Source organism: Anolis carolinensis, chromosome 5 (assembly GCF_035594765.1).
Source record: "Anolis carolinensis isolate JA03-04 chromosome 5, rAnoCar3.1.pri, whole genome shotgun sequence".
Classification (NCBI taxonomy): domain Eukaryota; kingdom Metazoa; phylum Chordata; class Lepidosauria; order Squamata; family Dactyloidae; genus Anolis; species Anolis carolinensis.
Window position 1 is genome coordinate 83,591,300 of NC_085845.1, and position 12,413 is coordinate 83,603,712.

Genomic DNA, 12,413 nt, shown 5'->3' on the forward strand with positions numbered 1-12,413 from the left:
GACCCGGCAGCCAGGGCCAACAATCAAGCGCTGGATGCTCGTAGGCCGGGCTCGCAGGGCCTACGGTTGAGTGCTCAACTGTAGGCCCGGTAGCCAGGGCCTATGAGCATTGAGCGCTCGATGTCTCCTAGGCCCCCAGCTCTCAGGGCCTACAGGCGACTGCCGAATGCTCGATGCTCCTAGGCCCTGCAAGCTGGGTCTATGAGCCATCAAGCGCCTGATGGCTCATAGGCCCGGCTTGCAGGGCCTACAATCGAGCATTTGATGCTCGACTGTAGGCCCTGCAAGCTGGTCCTACGAGACATTGAGCGCTCGATGCTCATAGGCCCAGCAGGAAGGGCCTACAAGCATCGTGCACCTGGCGCTTGGCCTACAGCCAAGTGATGAAAATCGGCCGACCAAATGGCTACCGTTCCTTTTCTTCATTCGTTTCACTGTTTCTTTTCCCCCTGAGGTTGTACGAATGTACGAAACAGTACAAAATCACGAATGAAACAGATGAAACAGGATTCAAACCCAACCCTACCATATATAGATATTAAACTCATGTACCAATCAGTTATTGGCACTCATTTTTGTTTTGCACATGAAAATGTCAGGGATTTGAGTATATGAACTACTTCTGGAAACAATATATGTTTTTGTGTGTTTATTGTCATGAAAGAGAGCCGAATGGACCATTGCACGCTATTCCCGGTGGCTTGATGACCATCCTTCAGAGAAGGACAGACTTATTTTAGTACGGTAAGAAACTTTGTATTTTGAAAGTGGTGTTCCAGCATTACAACTTGGAAACCATTATCTTTCCTGTCTACTAATGCAGCCCCCATCCTACACATGTTTTTGGTATTCACTTATCCACGGGGGTTAGGTTCCAGGACCACCCGCAATAAGTGAAAATCTGCAAAGTAGGGACACTATATTTATTATTTATACATTATTTTAGTAGTTATACACTATTTTAAGTCTTTATCAACCAATTGTGTGTTGATAAATTGCCTCCTTCTCCTCCTGTTGCCACTTGGGCTCCTTTTCTCTCCCTTTGGCTTCTCCTTCCTCCCTTCCTTAGGGTGTAAATTGTAATTTTTTATTATTTATAATAATCTTTTAGAGTTTATTGAAAAGCTGCAAAACAGCAAATCCGCAAAAAGTGAACCGCGAAGTAGTGAGGGAACACTGTACAGCTTAAATGAAAATTGCTGTGAACTTCATGACTTCCTGCAGACGGTTATAAATGCATTGCTTTCACAGGATTAATGGCTGCAGACCAGTAGGGTGACAGTTTGTTCGACTCCTTTGGTGAAGAGATAGGTTACCTTTCAAATTATACAGAATTTTCAAAATAGTTCAGATGTTTTCTGTGCTCCTACTCCAAAATAAATGGATCTCATAAAAAGAGATAATGTCATTTGTCTTGTTGCTGGCTGTGGATTCTTCTAGTTGTATTTCATGGCGATGCCCTGTTTAGAACTGCCTCTATGAAATGTCTTTTAATAAAGCCGAATCTCTGGGGCTGCATTCCTAGGAATGTATAGTAGAACGTTCTGGCAAAGTCAGGTGGCTTCTTGTCAAGCTCAGTACGTTTTAAGTGCAAGTAATGTCTTTCCTTGGTGGAAAAAAAGGGGAAGAAAGAATATTTTGTGATCAGGTTTTATGGAATAAAAGCAATAGCTTTGTATTGTAATCTCAACACACATGCATTTCTTAATGGCTCTTCCAGCATCGTTTCTGAATTTTTCTTTCACAGGATGTGAGTACATAGGCCAAAGGGCAATATAAACCAGAGGTATTAATTGGTATTCTTATCCAAGCGTACTGCCAAGGGCCATTGGGGATTTCTCGGATTTCTGTCTCGGTGTATGAGAGAGAAAAGCGCAGGCTGCTTGGACATCGGGTGTCACCACACCTAGCTCAATTTGAAGTTTTGGGGCAGATAATCCAATATATTGTTTGTTACACATTTTGTTATGTCTCATTATTTTGTCCTCTTTTTCCATGTGAAGGATTTGAGTAGTTTTAACTCGTTTTAAAGCCCTCAGTAGTTCATTGTGTTCTAATCTGTAAATTGCAACCTGCATAAATTGAACCCTCTATTGGAAGAGAAGGAAAAGAATTACAAGACAGAATAAATAAAGAGATAGTGCAGGAATATCTGGCTAGTCTAAATGAATTCCAATGAATTCAGATCACCAGGGGCAGATATACTACATCCAAGTTTATTAAAAGAATTAGCAGAAATCATCTCAGAACCACTGGCAATAATCTTTGAGAATTCCTGCACAACAGATGTCCTAGCAGATTCCAAATATTGCTGTTGCACTCTAGCCTTGAGACAACTTTTCACCCAGCACCACAGCAGAGTCCAGTAATAATAATAAAACTTTATTTATATTACACTCTATCTCCCCGGAGGGACTCAGGGCGGATTCCAAACATAAAAGGCAAGCAGCAGTTTATTAAGAAAAGCATATACAAAGGGAAAAGGGGCATTTCCCAAAAGAGCAGAAAAGGAGTTATAAAATAGCAGTAGTCCATATACAAAGAATAGAAGTCCAAAAATAACAAGGTACATGAAATCAAGGAAGTCGAGATCACAGGCATTAATCTCTAAGCATAAAAGCAGGAACTTTTTCCAAGGCAAAACTCTTGCAGGAACATAGGCAAACACAGGAAACTTGAATCATGAGCTTGAGAGCTGAGACAGGAACCTGAACCTTTTGGCAACGTTGTCTCCTCTAAGAGACACCAAGTAAACATCACTTAATTTAAGCCCAAATCCGACCAAGAAGCCACGAGATCACGCCTCACACACCTGGGTTTCAAGGATTTCTCACGGAGTCCCTCTCAACTCCTAATTAATCTTTCCTTCACTCCCTCCATCCGGAGACCTAATCTGGTATCACGGGAAAACTCCCCATCAGCTGAAGGCCGATTCCCAAGAGAAATTGACCTTTTACCAGTTTCCCTTTCCCCTGTTGCTAAGGAACGAACATTGGAATCCAAAACTTCCTCTGTCTCATCTTCAACTGCCTGCACTTCTCTGTGATCTAAGGCCTGCAATTCACCCTGATCACACACAGACTCCTCAGTTGGAAACCCATTATCCTCCTCACCCTCTGAGAAATCCCCGGCCTCTTGTTGAGCCCCAACAGTTGCCCCCATTTTTTAGAAAGGGGCGAAAAAAGAGCACTGCATTCACAGAAGCAGAGTATTTAGATCAGGGGAAGTAATAGTAACACTGTATTCTGGGTTGGTCAGACCTCACCTGGGTTGTTCTATCCAGTTCAGGAAATAGTTGAGAAGCATTTCTATAGGAAAGTGGCCCAAATGACCAAAGGTGTGCCTTAGAGAGTTGGGTATGTTTAGCCTAGAGAAGAGAAGGTTGAGAAGAGACATGGTGGCCTTGTTTAAGTATTTAAACAGATGTCACATTGAAGATAGAGCAGGCTTATTTTCTGCTGCCCTACAGACTAGGACACGGAGCTATGGATTCAAAAAGAAAAAAGGAGATTCTATTTACATATCAGGAAGAATTTACTGATGTAAGAGCAGTTCAGCCGTGGAATATGCTGCCTCTGAGTGCAGTGAAGTTTCCTTCTTTAGAGGTCTTTAAACAGACTGCATGCCCATCTGTTGGGGAGTGCTTTGATTGTGCATTCCTGCATGGCAAAATGGGGTTGGACTGGATGACCTTTGTGGTCTCTTCCAACACTTATGATTCTATTTTTAAGTTATTAAAGAAACTGAATGTCATAAGTTTCAGAACAGATGATTTGTTTTGCTTTTTTGCTGTTGCTGCCGTTGGTTGATGGAATAGTTTTAATAAAAACCCAGCTATGTTTCTTTGTACAGTACAGTTTATTTGAGAATTTTGCAATGGGGAAATACACTTCTGCCTTTTTCGCTTCTTGGAATGGGGCATTTGCTGCAGCTTTGGATTATAATGACCTTCTGTCTTTTGAGGGGACCAGTTCCCTAAATAATATGTTTGCGGTGCTGTAGCAGAAAAGACTGGTTAAGCTTTCTGCATAGAACATGACTTGTTTTTTGATTTAAAACAGAAATAGATGCTTTTGATTGATGGACTTTCATTCTGGGAGACCAGAATTCAGATCTTGTTCAGTCACAGAGACCAGTGGGGTGGCCTTGGTTTGAAAGTAGTTGTTATACTCTAGAAACTTCGGTTTTGTGGCTTCCACAAGCTATGTCGAATTGGTTGAGACTCGAGATATTCCTTGAAAAACAATAGCAAAATGTGCTGCAGGATATCCTGCAATAACAAAGTTTTCGTAGTTTAGCAAACTTTTGCCATATTTTTATGATTGAACAAATTAAGACATGATATTTATAACTCAGGGACAAAAATCATGTTGCGTAATGTTATACAACATGGTTCCAAAGGGTTTCTTCCATCCTCTTGAATCAGATGTTTTCGTTAAATCAAGCAAAAATAATGCCGGCTTGCAAAATTACAAAATGACTCCGCAAACATTTGCTGCTAGGGAATTGGGATATTTGACACAAAGCAAACCAGCTAGGTAGCCCAATATCTCCCTTATTTAAAAATATGCATAGTTATCTGCTTGCTAGCAAGCCCTTCTAGTTGATTTTTCTCAGAAGGCTCGAATGCAATTTGAAATTGCCTCTCCGAATATAGCACCTTGCCAGCTTCAAACTGGTTTCTTGGCTCTACCATTGCTACTTTCCCTGTATAGTTATTTCTGTAAGCACTTGAATTAAGCAAGTGGAGGCTCAAAAGAGTGTTTTACATACCCTCTAAGGGTCTCTTTAGTTTTTTATTTATTAATTAAAGTCCTATTTCAGTTTCATGCCTGCTGAGTTGATATGTTAATCCTTTTCTATAAGAGCAAAGATCAGAAGGTTAGGTTACTGTCATCTTTGGACAGTTACATAATGCATCAGAAGGACAAGTGCCTCTATTTGCACCAAAATGAGGAGCAGCACATTAAATCTATATTTGTATTGCATTTTATGTGCTTTGTTTTATATGTTTATAAATTTTAAATACATTTTGCGGTTGTATTTTATGCAGTATTTGGGCTTGGTCCCCGTGTGAGCTGCCCTGAGTCCCTCCGGGGAGATGGGGCAGGTTATAAGAATAAAGTAGTAGTAGTAGTAGTAGTAGTAGTAGTAGTTGTTGTTGTTGTTGAAAGAAGTAGTAGTAGTAGTTGTTGTTGTTGTTGTTGTTGTTGCTGCTACTGTTGTTATTGTTGTTGTTGTTGTTATTATTATGACACAGCAAACAAGATAGATATGCTGGATTTCGTTTCACAAAATCACAAGTCAAACACTTCCCAAGTGTCTAGGACTGTGTGATGTATTTTCGGATGATGTGTGCAGATCCCAGTAGGGTGGCCTTTTGCAGTTGGCAGATCGTGATGATGATGATGATGATGATGATGATTATTATTATTATTATTATTATTATTATTATATACAGCTATGCAGACTTCGCAACTGGACATGAGGAGATAGCATTTTCTGTGGCATTGTGCTAGAAATGGGATTTGTTGTTGCATACCTTCAAGTCATTTTTAACTTACAAGGTGAACCAATCCTGGGTTTCCTCTCTGAGGCGAAGAGAGTGTGACTTGCTCAAAGTCACCATGACTGATTGGGAATTCAGACACTGGCCTCCCAGTATTATAGAATCATTGAATCATAGAGTTGTAAGAGACCACATGGGCCATCTAGTCCAACCCCCTGCCATGCAGGAACAGCAAAATCAAAGTACCCCTGACAGATGGCCATCCAGCCTCTGCTTAAATCCTCCGAAGGAGCTTCCACCACACTCAGAGGCAGAGAGTTCCACTGCTGAATAGCCCATATGGCCAGGATGTTCTTCCTAAAGTTCAGGTGGAATCTCCTTTCCTGCAATTTGAACCCTTTACTCTGAGACCTAGTCTCCAGGGCAGTATCCTAGTCCAACCCTAAGGCCACTAACCACTGAGACTTCTAGGAAATATGTTTAAAGACATTACTTCCTCCCTTCCTCAATGGCAGCTGTAGGTGACACAGAGAACAAGATTTATGTGACTTTTTTCATTTCTGGCATAATTAAGGAAATATTAATGAATGCAGCCTTCTAGCCACAAAAGCTCCCTAGCATCCTGTTAGTCATGCTATGCACACAGAACAAGTTATTTCCTCCTTGGCTGGCGGGGCGGAAACATTGTGATTGTCCATTGTGCATTGAAGTTGTGCTTTGGGCACCCGGTCATATACATACGTTGCAAAGCACTGCTTTTTGCCTGGGGGTTGTGCCGTGCTGGCACAGTTTATATCCAGACACAGATATATGTACATGCTGCCTTGGGGGTATGTTGGCGTGCAGCCACTGTTATGCCAACTTTTCTGTGCAAATAATACCAGAGTATTAATAGGTGGTGTTGATTTGGAACCACCAGCCCTTCAGCGGTGGATTGACTCAGATTCCTAAAAGCCCTGGTCGCAATTCAATCATTTGTGGGTTCTACATGCATAGATTCAACCAACAACAGCTCAAAAATATTCAGGAAAAAAAATCCAAAAAAACCCCAAGTCTATCACTAAGCACTAAGCTGATATGTAGACATCCCCTGCAATAGCCTCCCACCATTTCACAGATTCTCAAGTGCTTTCTCTGGCACTTTGGGTGAGCCTCTGCACTCAGCCTAGCCACAGTCTCTCAAGTCTGAGAGAGGTGCTTTTACTGATCAGCGGCTCCTGCCCCAACTGCAGCTATTTCTGAGAGTGATGGATCTATGATCTGAATTAAATCTAGATTGGACCACTTGGAAGTGCCTTGGAAGATTATGCTGAATCTAGCAGGTAAATAAAAGGCAGCATCTGACGACTAACATTTTAACGGAAACTTGTTATTCCATTGCTCTTTCACTTTACTGGCCTCTGGTCCATTCCTGCATCGTTCAGTGTTTAGTTATCTCTAAAGCTCTAGACTGTTTTAAAATACAGGCAGTCCTCAAGTTTTGAAGAAGATACATCCTATGTGTTGTCAAAGGTTTTCATGGCCGGAATCACTTGGTTGCTGTCAGTTTTCCGGGGCTGTATGACAATGTATGCCTGCCATAGATGCAGGTGAAACGTCAGGAAAGAATGCTTCTGGAACATGGCCAAACAGACCGGAAAACTCACAGCAACCCAAGATAGGTTCTGTAGGATTGTAATTAAGTTGATTTTCTATTTGAGTCAGAACAGGTACATTTTAAGTGTAACTCCATCCATACAGCCATACATACATACATACATACAAACATTCATACATCTCTCTCTCTCTGTATGTGTTTGTGTGTGTGTGTGTGTGTATGCATACTTTGGATTGTTAAGGGAAGGGTTACCCCTGTTCAGAAGATTTCACCTCACATTCTGTTCCTGTGATCATTGGATTTTGAAAAAAACGGCTTGTCGTGGAAACAAGGATTGGTGAGAAAGCTTCTGTGGATACATCTTTTCACCATGACAACTCTTCCAGGAGTGAATTTTCCTTCTGAGGGACAGATTCCTCTCACTTCCTGTTGTCTTACCACCATTCTTAACTATGAGTTGTTTGGGGTTGTTGTATGTTTTCCGGGCTGTATGGCTATGTTCTAGAAGTATTCTGAGTTGTTTGTAAGTCGGATGTTTGTAACTTGGTGACTGTCTGTATAATACAATCCCCTTATCTGTGAGGCATACATTCCTGGACTTAAAGCGAAACTGCAGTTAATGGCAAACTCTGTTGTAATGAAGATCTTGAAATGAATGACCAAAGAATACAATGAGATCACACTGGAGAACCTACACAATTATTATTATTATTATTATTATTATTATTATTATTATTATTATTATTATCATCATCATCATTATCATTATCATCATCATCATCATCATCTTTACTTATACCCTGCCTTTCTCCCCATGGGAACTCAAGGCAGTGTGGTAAAACAGATTAAAATATAATAAATACACTTGAAATAGCCTTTAAAACCCACAGCCTCCCCCCCTCCCTTCAGAATCCCACCCACACTTCCAACAGCCTGCTGCTCGTCCTTCCTCAAATGCCTGCTGGCAGAGACAGGACTTCATCTGCTTGTGGAATGCAAGCAGGGATGAGGCCGTTCTGGTCTCTCTTGGGAGGAAGTTCCACAGTCTGGGAGTAGCCACCAAAAAGGCCCTCTCCCGTTTTGCCACCAAACATGCTTGAGCAGATGGTGCGACAGAGACAAGGCTCTCCCCAGTAAATTGTAGATATTTACCAGGTTCGTAGAAAAAGATACAGTCCTTCAGATAACTTGGACCAGAGCCATATAGGGCTTTGTAGGTCAAAACCAGTACTTTGAATTGTGCCTGGAAACACGTTGATAGCCAGTGGAGCTGTTGCAAGAGGAGTGATGCACTCCCTATAGCCAGCCCCAGTTAGCAGTCCGGCTGTTGCTGTTTGGACCTACTGAAGTTTCTGAGCACTTTTCAAAGGGAGCCCCACGTAGAGTGCATTATAGTAGTCCAACCGGGATGTATCCAAGGCATGTACCAAGGCATACAAAATGCCTAGAGGGGATATATTTTGCCAGGTGTGGATAAATGAAATTGTGGATACTCGTCCCACAGATACTGGGATTGTATGATATATAAGGGAACAGGCACTTGCCCTGTGATCCTCCCTGTTCAGCGAGATCAGCAGTGAATCTGTTGTCGAAGGCTTTCATGGCTGGGATCACACGGTTGTTGTATGTCTTTCGGGCTGTGTGGCCATGTTCCAGAAGTATTCTCTCCTGACGTTTCGCCCACATCTATGGCAGGCATCCTCAGAGGTTGTGAGGTATGGAATCCCTTCTGGTCATCTTCTGATTTAGTTGATTGGGATGTGTAGAAAGGCAGCATTCAGAAAGCAGAACTTTCTTCTTAATTTGGATGCCAAATGAAGAGTGTTGTTTAACTGACTTTGGATTCATCTACTTGAACCTGGATTTGCTATATGCTCTTTTATTTATAAATGTGTGTATGTACTCTAAGGTCACTTGTTGACTTATGGTGATCCTATGAATTTTATAGGGTTTTCTTAAAGAATGCTCAGGCATTTTGTGCGAGTTCATTCCTCGGAAATACAGTATAGCTTACACCACCTAGTATTTGTTGGTGGTCTCTCCCCTTCAAGTACTAATCAGGGATGAAGCTGCTTCACATTTCATCTATTACATCAGTTTTCCAGGGTGTCGAACAGGATTGCCAGCATTTTCCGTCTTAAAAACTAGCATGTGAAGCTATTTAGCAATATTAGGAATATATAATAAATGGAAGGACTAAATTTTATGCAGCCATAATTCAGATTGTTGACTGAAATGGGACACTTGCTCTAAAGAAAATGTCCATTTTCTGCTTAGGAAAAGAAAGGTGTAATTAGGCTACATATCAGGAAATATACAGGGTTTTTTTTAATGAAGAGTGGAGTTTTGATGTTGAGCACATTCCTAAAAATAATCCTGTTTTTAGTGAGTGTGTATTAAAACATAACACAGATTGAGTTTCCCTTGATTTGAGTGTTTTGGATTTTGAAATTACTCCTATTTGCATGTAGGTACATCATGATATATGTTGGAGTTGGGATCCCAGACTAAACATGAAATTCATTAATACCTTATATACAGAGCCTGAAGATCATTTATACACAGTATTTTAAATAATTGTATACACAAAACAAAATTTGTGTACATTGAACTATCAGAAAGACAAGGTCTCACTATCTCAGCCTCTTGGAATATTTTGGATTTCCAGGGACAGTAGAGTCTCACTTATACAACATAAACGGGCCGGCAGAATGTTGGATAAGCGAATATGTTGGATAACAAGGAGGGATTAAGGAAAAGCCTATTAAACATCAAATTAGGTTATGATTTTACAAATTAAGCACCAAAACATCATGTTATACAACAAATTGGACAAAAAAAGTAGTTCAATACGCAGTAATGCTATGTAGTAATTACTGTATTTACAAATTTAGCACCAAAATATCACGATGTATTGAAAACATTGACTACAAAAATTTGTTGGATAATCAAGAATGTTGGATAAGCGAATGTTGGATAAGTGAGATTCTACTGCAGTGGATACTCAACCTGCAGTGGGAAACCTTTGCCTATTTGGGGCTATGTTTTTTTTTTGTTACTGAATAATCCAAATCTACTAGACATTATGTAATAAGTTTGATAGTACATGCTCAGTCGAACTTGGCTACCCATTTGCTATAATAGAGAGCAGATTCCTTGTGGCGCTTTGATATGGGGAGCGAGGGGAGAGAAGAGCAACGTGTCCCATTGGCCAGGCAGTCAGGCTTTCTTGCTGTACTGTGATAGTCTTTGTCCTGATCATGCTTGTCTTACAAAAATACACCTGGTTATTGAGACAGAATGTGCGTGGGGATGCATATTGAGATGTATTTCTATCCAGTGTGCTATATTTGTCAACTCTGTGACTAAGAGCCCTATGTAAGTGTTTGCTCACAACATGTGCTAAACTGGGAAGATGTAAGCACACGTGCAAGGCTCCCCCGCCCCCTTCCAGGACTAGCTTCAGAGAGCGCTCTGTGTTTCTATCTGAAAAGAGATGAGCATTGCCTTTCCATCTTTCAAAAGTATATGAAGTCAGGCACATCAGCTGCCACAAAGCAAGTACCCACATACTCCTATTGGTTATGGATGGCACTCTGCATCCCCTAGAATTAAAGACCCATACATTTTTCATAGTCACATATTTTACATACTTAGGATTATGGCACTACTGATATGCCTAGTCATCTATATGACCCAGTAAGGACTAGAACAGAGCTTTCCAAACCGTGTGTTGCAATACGTTACTGTGTCGACTGCAGTGTGAAGATGTGGCGCGCAAATGTAACAAGAAATGGCAAAAATCCTGGAAATGTGTGTTAACTTACAAATCATATTTTTAACAATATAAACGAAAGATTTTCATGAGATACGTTATGTCCCCACACATTCCCTTATTAAAATTTATGTGTATGTCCATGTCTCGTATAAAGGGTTGCCGGTTTGCTAGTAAAGCTGAATTACTGTGTCGCAAAATACTGCACATCTAAAAAGGTGTGTCACAGTGTGAAATGTCTGTGGACTGGAATCTGCATTTTCTAAGCCCATGTCCAATGTCATAACCCCTAAGCCATACTGGTTAATTACAGTGTCTAACATTTTTGTTCCTGTGTTATAAATGTCATTTCCTAATTGATTCTATCATAAAAAACATGAAACTACCAAAACTTGTTTTTTTGCGGGACATCCTGCAGCACATTTTGCTATAGTTTTTCAATAAATATTGAGTCTCAACCAATTCAATATAATTTGTGGCAGCCACAAAAACAAAGTTTCTGGAGTATAACAACTACTTTCAAAATCAACCAGAAATAACACTTTCAAATCAGGAACAGATTTTTTTTTCCAAATTTTGTTACATAGTTTTATATGACAAGTGTGGTCCTCGCATGTTGCAGGGGGGTGTCTGCATAGGGCCCCGGTTGTGAGCAGTGGAGCACTCAGTTGGTAATCTGGGCAAGTGATATACATTCAACCCTCCCCAAACAATTTCAAACCATTGGTCTGGAGAGTCTGAAGCCAACCACAAGGAAAAGCGCTCTCACTTGTTCAGAATCACCTACAAGTATTCTCAGGTTTCCACACTTAACTGTGCCTGACCATATTGGCATTCAAGGGGATGGATGCATGTAGTGTTGATGTCTTTGGTCTTGCAAATGAGGCTATGGCTGAGTTCTTGGCAGTAAGTGAGTGGGCATGTAAGCCTATTAAATACCCATTTCACAATAGGTACTATACAGACAAACATCTAATTTTTAAATGTTTTTCCTTTTAAACAGAGGTGCCCTGGAAGCGTATGTTCAGTCAGTAAAAAGTAGAGAAGGAAAGGAGTTTGCACCTGTCTATCCCATAATGATACAACTGCTGCAGAAAGCACTCTCTACTCTCCAGTGAAATGTTTGATGGAAGAGCTTTGGGATCCAATATACAGACAGCAACAGCAATGCAAGGGCAACACTTCAGAATGAAGATGGACACATCTCTCTCCATTTCTCTCTCAAAAATCTACCGTAAGCTGTTTTCATGACCGAAATACACTCTCCATTCTTTTCTGGTATAAACTTTTAATGATTTTTTTGATTTTAGAAATCTGGTGACACTTTTTTCTGCATTTTGAATTGAATTAAAAAAATCTTGACAGGATTTCCATGTGAACGAAGCTGGGGTCCTTTTCAGCAACAGTTCTACAGCTTTAAACTCAGTTTATCTCTCAATCTGCACATAATAAAGAGTCATGTACAATATTTTGATTCTGAACTCATTCATTTTGTGTCATAGAAAGATGTACCTCCTTGCTTTTTTCAGTTG

At 40.6% G+C, this 12,413-nt stretch overlaps 1 protein-coding gene across 2 annotated transcripts in view; it reads left to right on the top strand.

Annotated features, from left to right (window-relative positions):
• The window catches only part of cog5 (component of oligomeric golgi complex 5), a 244,452-nt gene extending 232,103 nt beyond the window's left edge, over window positions 1-12,349 (top strand). For both annotated transcript variants that reach the window (XM_008111582.3, XM_008111583.3), the window contains exons 21-22: window positions 665-744; window positions 11,885-12,349. In XM_008111582.3, coding sequence (XP_008109789.2) covers window positions 665-744; window positions 11,885-11,999 — 195 coding nt within the window. In that variant the 3' untranslated portion in view covers window positions 12,000-12,349. The remainder of the gene's footprint in view (window positions 1-664; window positions 745-11,884) is intronic.
• Window positions 12,350-12,413: the final 64 nt, after the last annotated feature.